This window comes from Lactuca saligna, chromosome 3 (genome assembly GCF_052625555.1).
Source record: "Lactuca saligna cultivar CGN05327 chromosome 3, ASM5262555v1, whole genome shotgun sequence".
NCBI lineage: Eukaryota > Viridiplantae > Streptophyta > Magnoliopsida > Asterales > Asteraceae > Lactuca > Lactuca saligna.
In genome coordinates, this window is record NC_136419.1 from 6,055,299 (window position 1) to 6,080,162 (window position 24,864).

A 24,864-nucleotide genomic window follows, 5' to 3' on the forward strand; every position below is an offset into this window, starting at 1 on the left:
GGCTTGTACGCGTCACGTACGCGTTGCCGTTGACTTTGAGTTGACTTTTAGGGTTTGGTCAATTTATGGACTATTAAGGCCATAAAAGGGTAAATGGTCTTTTATCCCTTCTGTGAGTTTGTAGAAGGATTACTCTAGCTTCTTTGAGAGTCGTTATTAATTAACAAAAACTATTGTTTGTGTTAGGTGGAGGCTAGACCGGTGATTTGAGTTCGAGGCTATCCGATTTCTTACGAGGTGAGTCTTCTCACTATACTTACCTGAGTGGTAATACCGAGCGACCGGAGGGCCTTATTTGAGTTATTGACCAGAGGGTCCTATGTGCTTATATTGAGTTATGTGATATTGTGCTTTTCTGACTTTGTGATATTTGCTATGTTATTCTGTGTTTTTCTGAGATTGGACCGGAGGGTCCAAACGGAGTTGTGAGACTGGAGGGTCTTCACTGAGATATAGGACTGGAAGGTCCAACCCGAGCTGTGAGACCGGAGGGTTCTCACCAAGATATAGGACTGGAGGGTCCAACCTGAGCTATGAGACCGGAGGGTTCTCAGTGAGACACATGACCGGAGGGTCTACATCGAGTTATAGTCGTGAGAGGCTTATTATTTGTGTATGTTGTATTTTGGGGAACTCACTAAGCTTTATGCTTACCGTGTTTTGTGATATGTGTTTCAGGTACTTCTCAGGATCACAGGATGATACCGTCTTGATAGTACACACTGAAGCAAGATTATTTTTATTCTGGGATAATGATTTTTACTTGTAGATTTATTGACATTTGAGACACTTGTGGTTTTTGAGAAAATGTAATATGAGTTTTTTGTATTTTAAAATGAAAATTTACGTTGTTACAAGTTGGTATCAAAACCTTGGTTTGAGGGATTTGGGTGTACCTTCAGGTATGTCTTAACTCAAAATAGGATTTGAGAAAAAATTTCAAAAGAAATGATTTTTTTTCTAAAATGAGAAAGAGTGTTAAGAGAAAACGAGTTGGAGCAGTGTGTACAATCTACCAGAGCTCGAACGGTGAATTCTCAAAATACCCTTACTTATTTGTGTTATGAGATATTTATTAGATGTTAGTGATGCATCCTAGAGGATAGGCTAAGTAATTCATATTTAGGGCTAGAATTTCCTGATTTGTGATGCCTTAGACTAGGGGTCGTTGCTATCTGTTATGTGCTTTGAGTATGTGATGAGTAAGAGTATCTAGCAGGAATCACTTAGAGAGAGTGCTAAGTTGAGAATTAATCTTGGAAAGATACCTAGATGAGCATATGAGAGATCTACTAAGAAAGTAGTCTGTTATTCGGGAGAGTTAGAGTACTTGTGGACTGGGATCCTAGGAAGAGGACTTGGGATGACTACATGTTGGTGTGGAAGGTAGTATTGGGTCTGTACTACTGAAAACACTGGATATGTATGCAATCCAAGTAAGAATCCTTAGGATGCTAAGGAACAAGCAGGAGCGGGTGATCGAGTGTGAGGATACCCGAGCGAGTCTCTGATAATTTTTCATGTTGTGTTTCAGAGACATCATGGTGGGTACGCGCCATAACCCCGGGAGCAGTGGGACTAGTGATGAGGAGATCCACAGGATCATCCATGATAAGGTGGCCGTAACCATTCGAGAGGCGATATCGGAGATGTTTGGGCCTATCAATACCACATTGATTGAGACGTTTGATGAGCGATACGCTACCGTTACTGAGGCTGTTGCTACAGCCACTACAACTGTTGCCGCCGGTAGGCTACATGGAGGTGACTCAGTGTTGTTCCGGGAGTTCAGCAACACGAAGCCACCAAAGTTTGATGGGACACAGGATTCGATTGCTTCCATGAGATGCATCACTGACATTGAGGGTTTCTTTTATACGTGTTCATGTATAGATCATCTAATAGTTTGGTTCGCGCTAAACCAGCTTCACTTGGGAATGAAGGACTGGTGGAGGTTTGTGACGATTGATTTTACTCCTGCAGATCATGCTGCATTGACTTGGAGAGGTTCACCAAGTTGTTTCGAGATGAGTACGTTCCCCAAGTGGAAGCCTAATAGTTTTGCCCGTTAATGACAAATGATTATTAGAGATAAATATAAAAGTATATTAATACCTAAATACTATGTGTTAAATATATACACTGAATTTAGATAGTGTTGCCTAAACATAGTCGGTATTGGAAGCCTAATAGTTTTGCCCATTAATGAGATAAGACTTATTATAGAGGCCTAGTTCAATTAAGTTTGATATTGGGTTGTCTCATTTGGAGAATATGTGTAAGTAGTAATGAAGAGTAGAGTTGTGTTCTGTGACACTTTCAGATGTCGATGGTACGGAAAATGTACCGAAGTACAATATAGTATTCCTTTTGGATTATCAGAAATGGTGGGTCCATATCAGACAACTGTAATGGTATTTCTGGTCATGTCACAGAGTAATATGACAACACATGATCATTCTAGACGGTCTTGTGAATTACGTTGCTAGTGTGGGCTCATAACCCACATACATAGATGAAATGGGATACCATGTTCATTAGATACTCTGATGGCTCGAGTGTCTTTATGTCTTACACCAATCAATGAATCCCCTAGTTGTGTAGTCAAACCCTTACTCTAAAACAATTTATCTTCCTGATAATCATGGACTAGGATTTGTGAGGATCGATTGGGATGGTATGATTGGTTTATATGTATCTAAGTTTGCAATATATTGTTTGGTAACACTTGGTTTTGCAGGTTTGATAGTTAAGGAATATTATCATAATAATATTGTAGGATTGAAATCCCAATGTATCTCACCATGTTTCCCAACCCAAGCCATTGTATGCATCACATGTATCAAGACTTAAGCTACTGGAAATTGATTAGGATGTTGAGTGATTAAGAGAAAATGTGCAATACTGTTCAGGACAATAAGGTCTTTATGCTATAACTTATGTATCTGAATTGATTATGACATCCTTAGGGTTTACTATTTTGGGACAATCATTTGTACTAAAAATGCTTCAATATATTGGGATTTTCAGCAAACAATAATAATACAATTTTTAAAGTGTAAAGAAAATTTCTTTATTGTTCTAAAAAATAAAGGATGTCACATGACTCATGTTCCAACATTAAAAATAATAGGGTAAATTACACGGATGGTCCCTGTGGTTTAGGGTAATCTGCTAGCTTGGTCCCTAACAACTTTTTTTAACTCGGACCGTCCCTAATTTATATTTTTATTGCACGCTTGGTCCCTGTCCGTTATAAAAAGACTATTTTACCCTTACTGATTTCTTTTACCTATTTTAAATTATTAATTAATTAAATGTAGAAAAAGTATTAATTAAAAAAAATATGTTGGTCTGATTCAAGAACCTACACAACCGAAGCCTCCTCCCCTCCCTTCCCTCCTTGATTTCAGTCGCCGGAAAATATCACTCCTCTCGTCGGAAAATCTCACAAATTAACGATGTCTTCTCCAGCTTCACTTCCACCCCCCCCCCCCACCAATTGTCTTCTCAGGCTATATTCGAATCTGATACTGAAATCAAACACAAGATCGAATGGAACCTGAACCTTAAATTGATCCAAGATGCAAACCTAAAATTGAAACTAAAAACGACTCTGAAACTGAAATCAAACACAAAACTCAAAATCAAATCTGAAACTGAAATCAAACTGAAAGTTGAATGCGAACATTAATCCAAACCTATAACTCAATTAAACCTTAAACTGGAAATTAAAACTAAAATCAAACCTAACCGGTGTTGTATGGTCGATTTGGGCACCAAAATTAAAATCAAACTTGAAATCTATTGTATTTGTCACTTCTGATTTGGTAACATTCTTTCAAGTGCGAAACAAAGAAAGAGGTCAACGCTCAAGTTTGTATTGTCTCGTCAGATTCAAGTGCCTGCATCACCTCCACCTTCTCTGTTGGTGCTGGAAATAGATGTTGGTGAGGAAAACATGAGTAAGGCAATTGGAGTTTCAGCCGTCGTCTGCTTTTCAAATGGAATAAAGTGTGGCAGAGTAGAGAGGCAGGTTAGTCCCGTGAGTAAGGAGGAAGGAGATGAAGGGTTTTCTCACCAGCCATGTGTGATGTTGTTGGAGTCGCCAGAGATGTAGCTGATCAGGCAACTGGTGAATGGTGATGATGGAAGACGAGGGGTGAAGGAGCCAAGGAGGGGTTGGAGACGCTACTTAGGGGTTTATTTACTGTATTTTGTTAATTTTATTAATATATTATTTACATGAAAAGGTAAAATAATGAATATTAAATTATTAAGGGTAAAATAGTCTTTTTATAACGAACAAGGACCAAGCGTGCAATAAAAATATAAATTAGGGACGGTCCGAGTTAAAAAAAGTTGTTAGGGACCAAGCTAGCAGATTACCCTAAACCACAGAGACCATCCGTGTAATTTACCCAAAATAATAAAAAAAGCAAGCCTATCTAGTGAGCTATCATATTACTTGGATAAAGGTAAATAAAAACTCATAAGAAACAAAATGGGTTTCATGATGATGATTCAACGATTTTTGAGTACTTACGTTAGGATCCATCAGAGAGAACGATTACCAACGATTTCTTAAAATAATCGAATGGATTTTATGAACACTAATAAATACTTTTACATCCTTCTGATGTTCAAAACATATAGCATATATTTGACAGAGATCTAAGCATCAATATATGAACAAATGAAATGTATCATGCAGATTCTCAAGAAGCACTGATGAATTTGGAGAAACTTTGGAGGGGATTACAAACAAATAGTCTTGGGAAGAAGGTTTAGCAAATATGATCAACTCGATGGTTGTGCCTAGTGTTTAATGACGATTCTAGAACACAAAACCATGTGATTCACTGTTAAAGTGAAACGACGTTTTTAATGTTAAGTTGTATTGACCATCTCTTATTGTATTATATCGCAGGTAAATTGGGCATTTGTGATTTTAAACTATTAAAATATAAAACGTGGGCTTTAGAAATCTTTATATATATATATATATATATATATATATATATATATATAGAGATATATATATATATATATATATATATATATATATATATATATAGAGAGAGAGAGAGAGAGAGAGAGAGAGAGAGAGGTAATCTCACATATTTAAGGTATGCCAATAAATTAATTTTATATGTAACTATTACTAGTTTTTTTACATTTTATTTTAAGTGGGTCAAGTGACCCACTAAGGTTAAAAAGAAGAAAGGAGAAAATGGGTGGGTTAAGCAAGAAGCAAGAACACTTCAAGAACCTTAAAGCATATTGCAAAACTTGCTACTTGCATTCTTTTAGTCGTTGAATTTCCCTTATAAAATCACTCTTCCAACCGTATAGCCTTCTCTCCCCAACAAAAAATTTGGATTCTGTACAACCTATGTAAGGCCACCGACTTGTATAATCTATCTAATTTTCTTAGGAGTCGCAACTGAACAAAAGACTCTCTCTCTCTCTCTCTATCTCTCTCCCGTTTATGATCACATATACACACATACAAAGTCTCTCACATCTATGTTTATTTCTATTTTCCTCTCTACATCAAAGGCTTTATTTATGATCAAAGAGGATAGAAAAGAAAATATGATGTTAACTTTGCAGTTTACAATGTTAGTCGTTTTTCCATAAATCAAACTTTTTATTTTAAGTGGGTCAAGTGACCCACTAAGGTTAAAAAGAAGAAAGGAGAAAATGGGTGGGTTAAGCAAGAAGCAAGAACACTTCAAGAACCTTAAAGCATATTGCAAAACTTGCTACTTGCATTCTTTTAGTCGTTGAATTTCCCTTATAAAATCACTCTTCCAACCGTATAGCCTTCTCTCCCCAACAAAAAATTTGGACTCTGTACAACCTATGTAAGGCCACCGACTTGTATAATCTATCTAATTTTCTTAGGAGTCGCAACTGAAAAAAAGACTCTCTCTCTCTCTCTCTATCTATCTCTCTCCCGTTTATGATCACATATACACACATACAAAGTCTCTCACATCTATGTTTATTTCTATTTTCCTCTCTACATCAAAGGCTTTATTTATGATCAAAGAGGATAGAAAAGAAAATATGATGTTAACTTTGCAGTTTACAATGTTAGTCGTTTTTCCATAAATCAAACTTAATTTTGGGATATAATGAGATTATTCTCTATTTTAAAGCAGAATAATCTCACTATATCCCAAAATTAAGTTTGATTTATGGAAAAATGACAAACATTGTAAACTACAAAGTTAACATCAAATTTTCTTTTCTATCCTCTTTGATCATAAATAAAGCCTTTAATGCAGAGAGGAAAATAGAAATAAACATAATTGTGAGACTTTGTATGTGTGTATATGTGAGAGAGAGAGAGAGGAATGAATCATGTTTGGCTACGGTGCTGACAATATCAGGAAGCAACATATCTTTACAACCCATATCTTAACACTATTCTTAGGATGTGACCTTAAGAACAATTACACAACATTTTGATAAATGTTAGATATTATAGTTAATGAATTGTATTTTTATTTTTTCCTTACTAAGATGTTATACTTTAAAAATATCTACTTAACTATGGCAATGAGATATATACTTAACTACGGCAATGAAATCTAATTATATATGCATATATTCAAGTTCAATATATATATATATATATATATATATATATATATATATATATATATATATATATATATATATATATAATCACAATGATTATATATAAAAACGACATGCATTTTTATATTTTAATACACATATGTAACGTCCCAAATGTAAAACCAATTTCTCGCTTTCAAAATAGAGTATAATATTAAACTTCGTTTCCAAAGGTAATAGAAAACTCATTTGTTCAAGATTCTAAAAACATGCTTTCTAAAACATGCTAATAACATAAAATTAACGGAAGTCTAGGTCATGAAAACCCATCGATGTGAATGTACAGTCACACTGCATCCTTCCCTTTCGTACATGAACAATATGAAAAACATACAACTTAGCAACGCAAGCACACAAATTAATGAATTTTCCAATATACCACATATCATATCACATATACAATACATACAAAAACAAAGCTCTTAGCTCTAGTGTCGATCCACCTGATCAACGAAGACTAATGACACTAGTGTCGTCTAATCATCAACGACGATTAATAGCTTCGATGCATGTTTAGTCATCAACAATAACTGATAGCTCTTGTACATGTATAGTCATCAGCGAAGACTAACAACATTAGTGCTTGTCTAGTCATCAATGACGACTAACAACTCTGGTGCTCGTATAGTCATCAACAATAAGTAGTATAGTCATCAACAATAAGTATTATAGGCTCAGACTTTAGTATTGTTTCATCATCAACCCCTGTGCATAACATATTAACATATCATACAATTAAATAATCATCATGTAAAAGACTACACTAACCTAATTGCATAATATTCAATTATTTTATGCATTTGTCAGGTTAACATCAACCAATAACACAAAAATAAAAAAGAAAACTAAAATTTCACCATCCAAATCCATATGTGACTTGTTAAATGTAAATCATATTGCATGTAAATTATTAACATATATTGCATACCAGCTAACATACAAATTACATACCACATAAACATGTAAATTCATAATATAACATCCAAAATTCATCTAGAAAATATCCATATGTCAACACCTTAGACTTTAAGGCTATTGTGTCAATACCATATATACATTTTAATTAATTATATTATAAAACAATTAAATATTAAATTAATGTTTAACCATTGATTATTGATAGTTGCAATATTTTCGGTTTTAATAAGTTTTAACTATTATAAATACCAAATTAATTGTAGAATTATGTTTGGCTCTTTTTTCACCCAAAATTGGGTTTCCCTCTTATGTTTTTATACATTTGATTTTACACATTCAAGTTCTACTTAGATTGATAGTTATATTTTCTATAGAAACATTCTATTTTATTTCTCATTCTTAAGCCACTACATATTACATATTGTTGCGGGCCTTAATCCTACACAATTTTGTTATTTGAAATTGTTAAGCACATAAGTGATTTTTATATATTACATATCTATGTAAGATGACCATTAAAATTATATATATATATATATATATATATATATATATATATATATATATATATATATATATCCTTCCTAATAAATAAAAAACTTTTTAACATTTGTCACACTCTCATTGATTTGGCCACATATCATTTTATGGTTATTTTCGGTTAAACTTTTTTCACATGACATTTTGTAGTTGTTTCATTTTTATTAAATTGATTAATTGCAATAAATATAATAATAAAAACATTTCAATTTCATTAATTGACCTTCCTTTTAATTTCAAAATTTATAAATTAAAGCCCATTAGTCTTCTTTGTTTATTTATCTAATTTATTTGTTTAAATTTAAAAACACTTTAATTTTAATAATTCAATATTTTTTTTATTTTTCTTATAAATTCAACTTCTCAAATGTTTATAATTTTATATATAATTTTTTTAAATGAATTCATATAATATATGAGTCGGTCTTCCACCTAATATATATATATATATATATATATATATATATATATATATATATATATATATATATATATATATATATATATATATATATATATATGGATTGAAATTATATAATCACACTCTTTGAATGTTCATAATTCATATTATGGCACGTTTAGTCTTTCATAACAAACTTCCCATCTAGTAGGCCAACCATTGTTTTAGTAGTCACAATATCATCATGACACACATGATATAAATTATATTGTTTTGTTTTTTTTAAAATTTTTTTTTATGCCATTCAACTCAAGATTCAATTATATTAGATGGAAGACAAACTGTCAACAAAATATGGTGTATAATTCTTTATATATAGAAAAACTAAATCTTTTAAAAATTACAAACATAAATTTGGGGTTTTAATATATAACATTTTGGACTATATTGAGGAACTTCACAACCTTTGGTGTTAGGAAACAAAAAATATCAAATGTAAATAGCATAAACACATACTATGCATATTTTTTTTCTTCATGTTTTATCAATATGCATGAGATACCGTTTAAAACAATTTGTCCATATTGAAATCCTTATTTCCCAAGTCCACAAAGATCACGATCCACCAAAACATCAAAACGATAGTCGATATAAATATAAATCTTATTTGTAACAAGTCAATCATTCAGTCAAGATGTTAACAAATGTTTTTTTTTCCATAGAAACCCTAACACAACAAATATTCCAAATACTAGCAAATGTCTAGTTAAAGTAAATATTTTGAGTAGGGGAGTGGGGAGAAGACTAGCAAATATCTCCGCACTCAATCTCTTTCATTTTTCATGCTTCATAAAATTGTTAACAATTATTTAGTAAAAAATCATAAATTGAAATAGTCTACACTCCAAACAATATATTTTTTGTTTACTTAACAAATTCGATAACAAAAAATAATTTTTTAATAAATAGAAAATATAATGATTCAATTATTAAAAAACAATTAAATAGGTAAATTAGGAATTAAAATAAATTAAAAGTACGCAATCTTTTTTGGTATTATTTTAAGTGGTATAATTATTAATAATTATTGTAAGCTGACCGTTCAAAGAGAGAGAAAAGGAAAAGAGAAAAGAAGCCTGAAAAAGGTCAAGGAATCCGGCCATACCCAATTACCAATTACCCCCGCCGTTTGTTATTTGTTATCTTCGCGCGTCTCCAAAAATTTTCTTTCCCCTTTGCATCATTTGGTTGTACACTCCGAACATGTGAGCGGAGAATCCCAAATTCCTCTCAAAATATGGAGTCTCCTCTGCTACAGCGCTACCGTCGCGATCGCCGGAAGCTCCTTAACTTCATAGTCTCTTCAGAGCTGATCACGGATATTCGAAAGTTTCCTGGTTCCGCCATCGATTTCGATGTTATCAGCGCCGATTATGTCCTCGAATGCATAAAATCCGGTGGTAATTTCCTATTTTCTTACCTAGTTGGCTTTTGTTATTTCATTAAGTAGTTTTTGTTTGTTTTAAGTTATTTCATTAAGTAGTTTTTGTTTGTTTTAATGACCGAGGAAGCTATTGCTGTAAGCTAAAGTGAAGGCAAAGTAATTTTATGAGTCAATGCTTTTGATTTTCAACATAGTAGATAGTTCCTTAAATTTCACCATTTCATGCTTGTTGACTCGTGATGCCATTCCATGCCAAGCACTTGAAAATAAATGATTTGTTCCATACAACACCGAATTTATATATTTATGGTAATCTTTTTATGTGTAAAATTTAGCGCGGTTAGCATTTTGTCTTTTAGAACATATTGAATCAATATTAGTTTTGCAGCTGAAAGCAAAGTGGTTGATAACTGAAGTTCAAAACTCATATCTGCTTTTGGAACCGAAGTGGGGACACTATAATAACCAACGGACAATATTGATAATCAATGAACATAGATTGTTAGGGTTATTGTTTCTGGTATATCGTTAGGGTTTAGTCAAAGATGTAGAGGTCAATGGGCTTTACCTTGTAAAGTATTCTGTTCATTCCACCCAAGATTAAACATAATACATATCAAATTAGTACTTTATATGAAGATATTAAACTTTTTAGGACCCAAAATCTCTCAATTTGTAGCATTCTATACTATTTTTTTGTCTTTAGAGCAGTTTTTATCATGTAGCTTACTGTAGTTATGATGTTTTCTTCTAATCAGGTGGAGTGTTTGATGTTTCTAAAGCAACCACAAAGCACACTGATGAATCTATGTTCCCGTCAATGGTAAGGCTTCATTATGCATGGTTGCAGCAGATGTTGTGAATTTTGTGACAGTTTATTTGGGCTTTCTGCAGATACAGTCCCAATCAGGGGATTCTTTTTTTCTTGTGTCTGCACCAGACTCTGCTGGATCTCCACCTAGACGAGTGCCACCCCCAGTTGAGATCAACAGTGATAGACAACATTCATTTATTCCCCATGTTTCTTCTAATGATTCAGAAGCAACTACTTCTGGGGTGAATGATCCATATATGGTACCCTCAAGTTCAAAGTCTGCAAAAAATATGGATGTACCTTCTTTAGGACTCCCTGTTTTAAGAACAGGTATTTGCTGTCCTCCTTCTTCAATTCTATAACCAGATGCTGTGGTTTTCTTTTTGAGTGACTGATACATAGTTTTAGTAACTTTTAAGGGTTATCGGATGATGACTTGCGGGAGTCTGCCTATGAAGTACTGCTTTCATGCATTTCATTTTCTGGGTACTCATTCTCACTCTCAATTTTACTTTCTGATTTTGAGCTTTCATATGTATGGAAAAAAGATTGATAAAAATCTAATATAAAAGTGGCCTTTTGGAATTTTACTTTTTTATAAATAGATAATCATATGTGAATATCTGATCTTTTTTTTTTGAACATTAGGATCACAATTCATTCTTTGGAGAACCCGAAGAAAGATAAAGGCTCTAAATTTCTAACCGGTTTAAAAAATAGGAGAGATAGAAGACATATGAGGTCCCACTCTGTTGAAAATCAATTTGAGCACATCGACACCATTCGTGCTCAGATGCAGGTGAACCATTTCCCATTCATCACTATCATCATCAAAAGAGAAATATAAAAAAAGAAAAAGAATCATCTAACACATGTCATAACAATGTTTGCTCACTTGTTTAATTAGATATCAGAGGCAATGGATGAACGCATTAGGCAAAAGTTGATGCAGTTTTCTATGAGAAAGCCACATGTACCACTTGATATTCCTCAAATCTCAATTGAGCTCTTAAGTGGCATACAATTGAATGATTTTCTGGTTGAAAGATCATACACACAATGGAGGAAACGCCAGGTATGGCCAATGTCTTGTTATGGTTTACAATTTAAATAATTTATTGTTGCTGTAACTTTGAAAATATTTCATATAGGCAAATGTTCTAGAAGAACTCTTTGCATCCGTGAATTATCCTGAAATGCAAGAACTTGGGATTTTACTTGACAAGATCAGAAGTCCAGAGGTATTTAATATTTCCATCTCTCACTTTGCATATTCTGATAAATCTGAGTTTAGTGTTCATGAGAACTAGTTATTTGACAACTATAGGAATGGAACATCATCATGACTCCTGCTGATCGTACTGAAGTTCTACTAGCTATCAGACAGGTGGCATCCTCTCTGTCATCCATGAGGGGGAATTCTCATACATCTTACTGGAATGCTGGTTATCACTTAAATATAAGACTCTATGAGAAGTTACTGTTTGGAGTATTTGACATTCTGGATGAAGGACAGCTCATCGAGGTGTATTTCTTGTTGTTGCTATGTTTACTTCTATTGGTCTGATTCTTGATATTTATAATTTGATCTTGTAATAGGAACATGCGGATTATTTAAAGCTTATCAAGTTGACTTGGGGTACATTAGGCATAACTCAGAAGATGCATGATGCTTTATATGGATGGGTGCTTTTCCAACAGGTAAAAAAATTCTTCCTTTTAGTGAGAATTCCACTTTTAGTTTTGATCTAATGAACTTTTTTTTTTCTGATTACTGAAGTTCATCGAGACAAAAGAAATGGTACTACTAGATCAAGCAAACATTCAAGTGCAGAAAGTTTTATCCACCAATCATATAGATGAAAATGAGGAACAATGTATTGACAGAGTAATTTGTACTATTGACAACAATGGTGTCAAAACCAGATGCAATTTGGTGCAAGCAGTATTCTGTTCAATAAACCTTTGGTTTGACAACAGGCTGCAAGATTATCACCTGCATTTCAGTGAGGTCATTTCCTTTTTCTTTTGTCTGATTGTGTTTTTTGTTGATTTTAGTTTTAGTACTTAATTAATCATTCCCTTTTTGTTATATTCCCTCTTCAGAAGCCGGCTTTTTTCCGGAAGCTAGTTTCTATGGGATTGGCTGTTGCAACAGATAATTCTGCTGCAATTAGAGTTAGGGTTTATGTTGAGAGATCTGTTGAAGCTGCATGCAGACGGGTGGAAGATACCATAAATCTCATATCTAAAATGGAAGGGAAGCATCCATTGGCTATACTTGCAAGTGAATTAAAAGTTATTGCTGAAAGAGAAGTGTCTGTGTTTTCACCTATCTTGTCCCAATGGTGTCCAGATGCAGGGATGGTGGCCTCTGTATATTTGCACAAGTTTTATGGAGAAAGACTGGTTTGCTTCTTATGATTAATTTCAAAAATTACCTCTATCTCTATTTTTCGTCAAGATTCAACATCTTAATAATTTGTTTATGCTTATTTTGTAGAAACCAATTCTAGAAGATGTATCCTTTTCTGTAGATGCTATATCTGTGCTTTCTTCAGCTCATCGCTTGGAGCATTACTTGATTCAATCTTTTAAATCTAAAGATGAAAAAAGTGGTGCTGGGTCATTTTCTGTTGATTTCTATCAGGTTAGTGAATTTTACAACCTTAAAGCCTTTGATTTTTTGAGGGTTCCTTTTTAAAAGATATAATTATAACATACTTGTTTTATGTGTACTTTGTTAATTCTCATTCTTTAGCAGCAGGGGAAATTCTTTTTCATTCCATCATGGAATGGATTTAGTTACAGTTTTGTTCTCTAAAATAACTAGAAAATGTTTTTATTTATTTATTTATTTTTTATTATGATCTTGTTTTGGGTTTAATAAGCTTCTATTACCTTTAGTTCTTATGAATTCTTGTAGAATATGTATATAACCAAATATTTTCATTTAGATAAATTTATAAATTATCTCTTTCCATGCTAAACTCATGCAGATAAATAAAATAAGCCGCCCGATCATTCTGGATTGGCTTATCTCGCAACATGAACGCATACTCGAATGGACAGGACGCGCTTTCCACCTTGAGGTAATGACTTGCATTTTATTGATGGTCGATTTTACAATTTTGCCCTTACTCTGTAAATGTATGGTAATTACTGATTAATAAAATAGGGTGAAATAAGAGGGACATTTTAATCATGTTTCAGGTCTGGGAACCCTTATCCAATCAGCAGAAGCAAGCAGCTTCAGTTGTAGAGGTTTTTAGGATCATAGAGGAGGTATACAAAATCATGAACAAGTTACACTCAATTCTTTTCACAAATAACCTTAAATTTGATTTTTTTTTTTTTTTTAAATCTTTTGCAGACAGTTGACCAATTATTCGGGCTGAGTCTTCCAATGGACATCTCACACTTGCAAGCACTGCTTTCAATAATTTTCCATGCCCTTGATGGCTATTTGCTAAAATTGTTTAGCCAGTTAGGTACCACACATCTATATACCATGATTAATGTATGATATGTAATTTTTATAAAAAACTATTGATCTGAGTTATAATTATATATTTATACATGGACACAGTTGAAAAGAACCATTTATATCCTGCTGCCCCTCCATTGACTCGTTACAAGGATGCAATGTTCCCAATAGTCAAGAAAAAAGTGGTTGAGAGTGTATTTCTTGATGAGGAAGTTGAGGAGAAATTAAAAGAGTTGACAGCTGTGAAGCTCTGTGTCAGATTAAATACTCTTCAAGTGAGTGCCAACTGCTAATTTATGTTTCCATTTCCATGTCGCATATAGTAATTAATAATATGATTTTGTTATGGTATATACTATATAGTATATGCAGAAGCAAATTAATTTACTAGAAGATGGAATTAAAAAATCATGGACATCTACTATGGGAAAAACAGATTCTATGCTCATTGACAGTGAATCACTTGATGAACTATTTGTAGCCACCTTTGACAGCATCAGGGATTCAGTAGCTGATGCTATCAGAAAAATATGCGACTTAATTGGTGAGTTCATGCAAGAAATAGCAACCTACTTTCATTTATATTTGTTTGCTTTTTTATGCTACAATTTTCCATTTCTTCCTATTACAGCACTGTACTTTGAAAAATCTACCCTACTGTAGCAATGTCATCCAAATAACAAGCATATTTTAAAGTACAGTATCCTAATAAAAAAAATAGAAAGAAATGAAAGTAAGTTTTTATGGAATTTGGCCATAAGCAGATAAATGAACGTACATTGCTATTTCTTTTTTCCTTTATATGTTGGGCAAGGTCTAAAATGTAAATCCATTGTTTTATGAAATTTTAGGAACCAAGATTATCTTCTGGGATTTGAGAGATTCATTTCTTTTACGTTTATATCATGGGACTGTTGAAGGATCTCGGTTGGAAAATTTACTTCCACATATTGATAGTGTAAGCCCTCTATCTTTCCCTCTTCACACATACATACATGCATACATGTATCATGTATGTATGGTTTAATCTGGTGAGCATTTTGCAGGTTCTTAACCATGTATGTGGTCTAATTGATGATACACTAAGAGATATGGTGGTGGCTAGTATATGTAGGGCAGCCCTGGTATGAATTATGATACATTAAGATATTTATTACCGAAGGTCTTTTTTTTTTCAGATATTAATATAACATTTTTCATTGTATAGGAAGGGTACATTTGGATACTTCTGGATGGAGGTCCTTCCCGTGCATTTTCTGATTCAGATATCATCATGATGGAAGATGACCTGAATATGTTACAGGTACATTAAAACCAACCAGAACCAGATTTATGATTTAAAAAAAAAAAAGAAAAATAATAATTTAATTTAATTTAATAAACAGGACCTTTTTGTTGCTGATGGAGAAGGTCTTCCCCGTTCACTAGTGGAAGTGGAATCAAAACTTGCCCATCAAATTTTAAGCCTTTTCTCTCTCGACGTAAGCTGCATCCTTCATCCCACATTTGTTTCTACTTATGATAATAAAATGCTTATATATTTATATATATTTTTTTCCAGGCAGAATCAGTGATTCATATGTTGATGATGGCAAGCGAAAACTTGTCAACAGGATTTGGCTCCAAAATTCAGGGACAAAGATCATTGGATGACGTGGACACATTAATACGTGTTTTATGCCATAAAAAAGACGGAGAGGCCTCTAAGTTCTTAAAATTACAGTATCACTTGCCTGCATCTTCAGGTGATCATGTTTTTATAAATATTTTGAAGGAAAACAAATAAATAAATAAATATTTTGAGATTTTATTCATTTTGTATTTTGTATGTGGAAGCAGATTATGTTGAGACAGCATCGTATGAGTCAACTCCAAAGTCACCAATCCCAACGGGATCATTGTTTTTAAGAAGTGCATCGGTGAAATGGGGTGAAAAAGGTAATAGTAGCTTTAGATTATTAAAGAAGAGGTTTCAAGAAGTGCAAGGAGGTTCATTTAGATGGAGTTAATAATATAATATAAATCACATTAGATGATTAAAACAAAGGTTAGAGAAGAGAGCTTATTGCTGTTTCAGTTTCACAATCATTCATTCTAAACATGTACAACTAACTCACCTACTTATTAAAAACATACAAGAAATGAAAATGAAAATGCTGAGAAATGAATTTTCGCCTGACCATTTTGAATTTATACTTTTAATTTGCATTACAATTTATTTTGAAAGGTCAATTAGTTAGAGTTTGGAGTGTTAAACTTGATCAACGTTTCCTTAAATTGTGTGTATAAATTTCTTTGTTTTTAACCGATTTATTTTGAACTCGTGGTAGAATGTGTTGCAGAATACAGAATATTGGGAAGATATGCAATTTATAAAAAGAGCCTAAGCATCTTATTTTTTTTTTTTCTTTTGTGGGTTATAACATGGTAGATTATATAATTTTGATATGTATTTGTAGAACAAAAAAGAAAAAGAAAAATGGGTCTTATTAAAATCATACCCTTATGGTTTTCACTTTTCATAGACTTTCTTTTTAAGGACATCTAACGACACACTCACAATACATAAGTAAAAGATTTTGTTTATATAAGTAGGAGGTATAGATATTGAGTATAAGGATGAATTTAATCCAAAAATGTTGGCCATACATGCCTACATAGTAATCATTAAAAGCACATAGTGACGCATTAGAAAAATACAGAAAGATGCTGCCAAGGTGATTCTTGCAATCTTGCCATGGACGTTTGATGATGGATATTGCTTTAACTAATTAGGTTATTATATGTGACACCACAACTAGTATGTAAACTAGTGTGTTAATTGAGTTTATATTCGTGGAAACCAAAAAATAGTTTACAAGTTAATTTTGTTTAAAAGACTAATGATTCAACGAGTTTGTTTGTTTTTGTTTTTTATTTTTTATTTTTTTTAAATCCTCTAAAATGTCCTTTATTAATTATAAAAAAAACTCAATCTTCTATAAGTTTTATATGTAAATTTATATCTTTTAGATATTTGTAGTTATTTTTTATTAGCATGTTTATCAACTAGCTGATAGCTTTTCACTTAGTTTGACAAAAATAACTTTAACCATAAAAACAATATTTGATCTTTATGGATCTATATTATTTGCATTTAAAAAAAAAATATAAGATAAGAACATTTTAAAAATCAGATAAACATAATATTATTTGCATTTAAAAAAAAACACAAAATCAGAAATTTTTAAAATGAGATAAACATGATATTATTCAATGATCATGGATTTTGTAAATCTATCAAAATTTTAAACTATATGGAACATTTAAATTCAAAATATATTAAATCAAATGCTATAAACCAAACACATAGAGCATTGTGAAATGGGTCCTCAACTTAGTGATCATTTGGTTAAAAAAATAGAGAAGCATAATATCCTCAACTTAGTGATCATTTGGTTAAAAAAATAGAGAAACATAATGTGAGGTGTATTTAAAAAACACTATTTTTTTTAAAACAAAATAACCAATAGGTTTGGAATGACATTCCAAACTAACATAAAACATTTATTATGAAAAAAGAAAACTTTTCAAATTGTCATTTTGGATTTTGGATTTCAAAAATAAAAAACTCTAAAATTTTAAGAAAAAAATTTGTATTTTATTAAAATATAATAGGATGTTAAACATAGTGTATATATATATATATATATATATATATATATATATATATATATATTATATATATATATATATATATATATATATATATATATATATATATATATATATATATATATATATATATATATATATAGAAGTAAGTCCAAATAAAAACATTACATAGTATGAAAACGTAAAAACATTATGTTTATGTTATTATTTTGCAATGAATATTGTATATGTGTATTGTTGAAGTAATTCTTACGTGAATATTAATGTTTGATTATTCATATTTTCATTCAAATGTTATTATTCTATTACAAATTTTATATATGTTCATTTATTTTAATAAATTCTAACATTAGTTTTAAGACAAAATTGCAAAAATGATCCTTGTGGTATGCATTTTTTTGGGCTATTTTCATTGTAGAATTAGTTCCTAATAATCTTGAAAAGACTACTTTGCCCTTTTAATTTGTTTTTTTTTTCATTTACTTAAATATTTTTTTCTTTTATTTAATTACAAATGTTAAATCAAATCAAGAATAGGACCCACCTCTCTCTTTCTCTCTCTCTCTCTCTCTCTCTCTCTCTCTCTCTCTCTCTCTCTCTCCCCCTCTCCCTCTCTCTCGTAACACACACAAACATTTGTTTTTCTCCCTTACCTCCAAAATATTAAAACTCCACCTGCAAATGCATTCTCTCTATTCGTTCTTAGAAAATCGAAAGTCTGGGGTGTGTGATTGTAATGAATATTCAACGCTGTAAAAGAGAGAGAAAAGAAGGGAGAGAGAGAGAGAGAGTGCTCAGATCTGTCCGTAACCCGATCCTCATCATCTCTACCTCCACCGGTGTGTTCTTGAGGATGAAAGAGATGAGAGGTTGCGATCAGTGTACCCACATACAAAAACTCTTTGAGTCTTGTCTTCAAAAGTTCAATCGGTACTGCAAGAAATCGATGAAAGAGAACATCTTTCCCCGGCCGTCGAACGCCTTTCCCGCTCCCAACCTTGATCTTGATTGCTCACTTTATCTTCCCAATTAGTAACCACCGCCTACCTTCTTGTTGTCCTAACTGGTGAAACAAATCACAAGCCATCTTCTTCACTACTGTCACACAAGCATTCACAGGAGGTTTACAAAATCAAATTAAACAAAGTATAGCTAAAACAAAGCATAATTTGAACAAGAAGTTGTATGTTGAACAATTCACCTTCTATTAGTCCATCATGAGTTGTAGTTCAAGGGAGGAGGCACTTTTACGATTCATTATCAGGCTTGAAACCAGAATCGGTGGGACGAGAAGCCTAACAGATACATCGCCTGAGTTGTGGGAGGAGAAAATAAAGGTATGATTTACTATTCTTTTTAATTATTTTAACTTATGATTGCGTATAGTAAGCATTTTTTATTTACATTACCTTTTTGTCTTGCAGGAGAATAAAGAATATGCCAAATTTAAGAACACATATTTGAGCATATTTAATGAGAAATATGCTCTTTTGTTTCGGGATACCGTTGCCATTGGAGATTAGACTATGGCTCCGTTACAATTTCAAAACAATAGCAATCCAAACGAAAAAAAAAACGGAGGGAAAATGAGATAGTGATGAAATCAATTTAGATGATGATGAGCCTCTTTTTCCTAGTTTCCGTGAAAGTAGTTCAAGTAAAAGGAAGAGGTCTAAGCTTGCTTCCAACAACCGTTCAATCAAGACTAAAAGTTCAATTTATGAGGAAAAAATAGATGCTTTATTGGATGCCATATCAACAAAAAGCACACAAACTTATCCACAAAATAATCCTTCCCCAACAATAGCAGATTGCATGGCCATTGTCATCAAGTTTCCTGATTTTCGTGAAGGGTCCAAAGAATTTTCACAAGCATTGATTGTCTTCACCAAAAAGCAAAAATCATGAAGCTTTTATATTTCCAACAACTGATGAAGCAAAGATGGAGTTTCTTAAGTTACTTATGAAATAATAATTTGTCATTTGACATTATGTCTTATCGTTTTCTGTGTTATGCTTTGACATTATGAGTTGCACTTTGACATTATGTATTCGAAATTTTATATTATGTGTTATTGCTTGACATATTTTTATTTGTATTATGTAGGATGGATAGTGATGACTTTAATTCAGCTAGTGATAATGAAGAATGTTGGGTGGAGGAGGATAGAGAATTTGAAATGTTATGTTAATTAGCTTTGAAAGGGATAATACTAGCTTGTAATGTACGTAGGCCATGTCACACTTCAAAGCGCACATGGCACATGTTTATTAATGAAGTACTAAATGGCAATCCTAGACGATGTTATGAGATGTTTAGACTGCACATACCAATTTTCAAACAGTTATGCATATATCTTGCTACAAATTACGGACTGCAACAAACACAATATATATATATATATATATATATATATATATATATATATATATATATATATATATATATATATATATTGAGGAGTCTGTAGGAATATTCTTGATGACTTTGGTTCATGGGTGTAGTAATAGATTTGTGCAATAATTTTTTAATCATTTGGGGGAAACGATTCATAGGCATTTGCATACAGTTTTAGAAGTCGTGCTAAAACTGAGTACCGACATCATTAAGCTAGACGCAAACTATAATGATGATGTTCTCGAATATATATTAAATAACCCTTGTATCATCCAATGTTCAAGGTATTACTTGGCAGTCAAACTTTAAAAAATGATTTATTTATAATATCCTTTTGTATTTGAAGGATTACAATGGTGCTATAGATGGACACATATTAGGGCATGAGTTCCACAAAAAGAGGAAGCGAAGTACATTGGTCTAAAAGGATATGTAATACAAAATATAATGGCCGTTTGTGATTTTAAAATGTGTTTTAAATTTGTATGGGCCGGTTTTGAGGGGACTGCACGCGACACAAAAATTTTCAATGAAGCCTTACAGAGACCAGATCTTAATTTTCCATATCCAACAGGTGGTTAGTATAATTTTTTTTTTGGAACACAACTTTTATGTTTGTACTACTTCTTTGAAACGAATAACAAATGTGTGTTTTATTTACAGATAAATATTACGTTGTTGATGCCAGATATCCAAATAGCAAAGAGTATCTTGCTCCATACAAAGGCACAAATATTCGTTATCATTTACCAGATTTTCGACGTGGACACACGGCTACTATTCGTGAACCTTGTGGACCAAAAGAGAAATTTAACTATCTCTACTCATCATTGAGAAATATCACTGAACGAACTTTTGGAGTGTGGAAAGCTAGGTGAGCGTTATTAAGAGACATGCATGTTAATTACAAGTACAAGAACCAAGTGAGAATTGTGATAGCATCGATGGTGATCCATAACTATATTAGAAAGGTTAGTAGGTATGGTGAACGTTTAATAGGGCACAACAAGAATCATACAATCCCCTATGAGGTGGTACTATTAGTGAAGTTTATGAAGAAGGTCCAAATACACATCACATGAGTGATGATGATTCGTATACTACAGTGATACGAGATATTATTGCACAAGATATAATCACATTGCGGGGATGAATGTAATATGATGTTATCTATGATATTTTTTATGAGTTATTTACAATTTGTGTGAACGTAAATTTAATATTATCATTGTCTAATAAAAAATTAGTAATATTTTAAAATAATTTTATATTTTATATTTTCTGATAAAATATTGACAAAATTATAATATGTGTGTAAAAAATTGTCAAGTATAAAATAACATATATAAAATAGTAAATCATTGTAAATATATAAGCATGCCATTTTTAGTTATTTTACCGGTAAAAGTTTAACCAAACATTTTTAAAAAACAACTTTTGATTTTGCTCCTCAAAAACTAATCCAAACATATTTTAAAATACTTATTTTTCAAAAAATCATAAAAATCCATTTTATAAATTTTTTTTTGAAGTTTTGAAGCTAAAAAGTAAACCCAAACAATTGTTTTTTCTTTTTGTCATGCCTTGTGCATGATTGACAAGGGCTTTAATTATTTCCGCCGTTTAAAAAAAAACCGCCTATAATTACTAATAATCATTTGATTAATTTTGTGATTATCTCTATAAATTAATTTTGATTCAAAAACAATATTCTAGCGGTGCAACCTCTAAAGGCGGCTGATTTGTCATCTTCTACAAATATTCCACATTCCACAATCTTTTCTTTCATATTTTGAACTTTTAATTCTAAAAATAAATCTACTTTGAACTCCAACTTTATATAGAATATTTTACCGGTTCACAACTTCACATTAGTGAAATATGTTACTATTACTAGTTCTATATTGGGCAAATCAGCAGTGTTTATTAAAAATTCCTTATTTACATTTAAAATTAGCATTTCAGTATGCATGTGTTTAAAAATAGTTATTTAAGTACGATTTTTTTTTCTTATGACATTAAAAATGTAATAATTGAAATTGTAAATGTTATTAAAATTCAAGTTATTAACCATATAATGAAAATTTAAAAGATGAACTTCATCCTCCACATATTAGCCGAATCCGTTGTTTGTATTTATCCCTATATAAATAGGGCATGGTTAATCAATTGAAAGGGATTCCAATCCTATGCTCGCTGTTATGGTATCAGAGCCATAAACCCTAAATATTGGCGGCTACCCTTTCATCCAAAGCTACGACTTTGTCTCATCTGTTTCGCTGTTAACTATCAAGATTCTCTGTCATCGTCATGGCCAAAGATGATGCTGGTTCGAGTGAAGTAAAGACCACAGCATTACATCCCGCATACACTGTAACGAACATCCAAACCAAGATACGAACTCTGGATGGTGTCAAGGTTACGTACTCTTCATGGACAAAACTGTTCCGTCTTCATGCCAAAGCTTACAAAGTTCTTGATCATATTGATGGCACCCCAGCACCAAAGGAAACTGATCCCACTTATCTTCATTGGATGGAAATTGATGCCCTTGTCTTGCAATGGATTTACAGTACTTTGTCTGACGAACTCATGGTTCGAATTCTGGAAAACGACACTACTGCTCAAGATGCATGGAACAAACTTAAAACAAACATTCTTAACAATAAGGGATCACGTGCTGCTGCCCTTGAACAAGAATTTTCTAATCTCACCTTGGCTACGTGTTCATCCATGGAAGCCTACTGTCAAAAATTAAAAGATCTAGCAGACCAACTGGAAGATGTTGACAATCCTGTCACTGAAGCAAGACTTGTTTTGCAGATGGTTCGCGGGTTACCACCAGAGTTTGATGTGGTCGGCGCGTATATCAATCAAAGCTCTCCATCATGGGAGACAGCTCGTAGCATGCTGCAACTGGAACAACACCGACAAACAGCTCGGCAAAATCAAACTCACACAGTCCTCGCTGCTTCTTCTGATGACCGATCATCTCAAAATTCCACACCCGGTCAACATGGTCAAACTCACACCTTCAACAACTACTCAGGTAGAGGTGCAGGCAGCTGTGGTCGAGGTCCACATGGTCGTGGTCGTGGCAGAAGTTTCCGGGGTCGTGGAGGTCGAGGCCAACCAAATTGGAATCAAGGAAATCAATGGCGTCAACAACATTGGAACAACTCACAGCCATGGAACCCACCGCCATCTCCATACCCCTCACATGGTCCGACCCAGCCTGCAAGTCATTGGACTAATCACACATTCAGACCAATCCTTGGAGTCGATCCAACGCCGCAACAGAGGCCCAACGGACCACCTACAATGCGACCAACTGGTCCGATTGTTGCTCCCGGTCCCCAGTTTGCTGGTTATTCTGACTATAGTCCATCAGATTTGGCACAAACAATGCAACAAGTCCATCTTAACTCCAATGATCAGTCTTGGTACATGGACTCAGGCGCCTCGACCCATCTCACATCTAACCAGGGTAAGATCTCAAGTCCCATGATTACTTCTCCTGTAACCTCGATCTTTGTTGGAAATGGTTCTAGTATTCCAGTTCATGGGTCTGGACATTCTTCTTACACCACCCAATCTCATTCATATGCCTTGAAAAATATTTTTTTTACTCCCTCCATTATTAAAAACCTTTTATCTGTTCGTAAATTCACTATCGATAATCAAGCTTCTGTTGAATTTGACCCATATGGTTTTTCTATAAAGGACCTTCAGACTGGAGCTCTTCTTTCTCGGCATGATAGCACGGGCGATCTTTACCCTTTCACGACACCATCCAATCCGTCTGCTCTCCTTGCATCCTCTCACGATCGCTGGCATGCTCGCTTGGGTCATCCAGGCGCTCTTGTTTTAGATTTACTTCGTTCTAAATTTTCACTTTCTTGTAATAAACCTACAACTACAACTTTATGCTATGCTTGCCAACTATCTAAACATACTCGATTGCCTTTTTATGATTCACAATCTATTACTTATGCACCCTTTGATATTATACATTGTGATCTTTGGACATCTCCAGTCTTAAGCAAATCTGGCTACAAATATTATATGGTCCTCATCGATAATTTCACTCATTATGTATGGGTCTACCCTCTCAAATACAAATCTGACACCTTTCTCAATTTTAAAAATTTTCATAAACTCATCCAAACTCAATTTAACCGAACCATTAAGTCTTTCCAATGCGATCTCGGTGGTGAATTTGACAATAATGAATTTAAGTCTTTTGCCCAAACTCATGGTCTTGTCTTTCGTTTCTCTTGCCCTCAAACATCCCAACAAAATGGATGAGCCGAACGGATGATTCGTCGCCTCAACGACATTATCCGAACCCTTCTCACTCACGCCTCTCTTCCCCAATCCTTTTGGGTTGAAGCTCTTCACACTGCTACCTACCTACATAACATCCTCCCAACCAAACACCTCAACTTTTCTACTCCTGCCTTCTCTCTTTACGGTCGCCAACCATCATATGATCATCTTCGCACCTTCGGGTGCACTTGCTATCCCAACATCGCTGCCACTCAATCTAACAAACTCC

At 33.0% G+C, this 24,864-nt stretch overlaps 2 protein-coding genes across 2 annotated transcripts; both read left to right on the top strand.

The window, feature by feature from the left end:
• The first annotated feature begins 9,622 nt into the window (after positions 1-9,622).
• LOC145034314 (DNA topoisomerase 4 subunit B (DUF810)) lies at positions 9,623-16,422 on the top strand. Its single transcript, XM_078982700.1, has 23 exons — positions 9,623-9,969; positions 10,712-10,776; positions 10,848-11,097; positions 11,187-11,253; positions 11,416-11,566; positions 11,675-11,842; positions 11,919-12,008; positions 12,095-12,292; positions 12,367-12,468; positions 12,548-12,778; positions 12,874-13,176; positions 13,271-13,417; positions 13,767-13,859; positions 13,981-14,052; positions 14,141-14,258; positions 14,357-14,529; positions 14,618-14,798; positions 15,106-15,212; positions 15,301-15,378; positions 15,462-15,557; positions 15,640-15,735; positions 15,816-15,999; positions 16,094-16,422. The coding sequence occupies exons 1-23, from the start codon at positions 9,807-9,809 to the stop codon at positions 16,261-16,263; spliced, it is 3,303 nt and encodes a 1,100-aa protein (XP_078838826.1). The 5' UTR covers positions 9,623-9,806; the 3' UTR covers positions 16,264-16,422.
• Positions 16,423-22,616: 6,194 nt separating this feature from the next.
• Positions 22,617-24,614, top strand: LOC145035153 (uncharacterized). Its single transcript, XM_078983745.1, has one exon. It carries the CDS (start codon positions 22,617-22,619, stop codon positions 24,612-24,614), a length of 1,998 nt encoding a protein of 665 aa, XP_078839871.1.
• Positions 24,615-24,864: the final 250 nt, after the last annotated feature.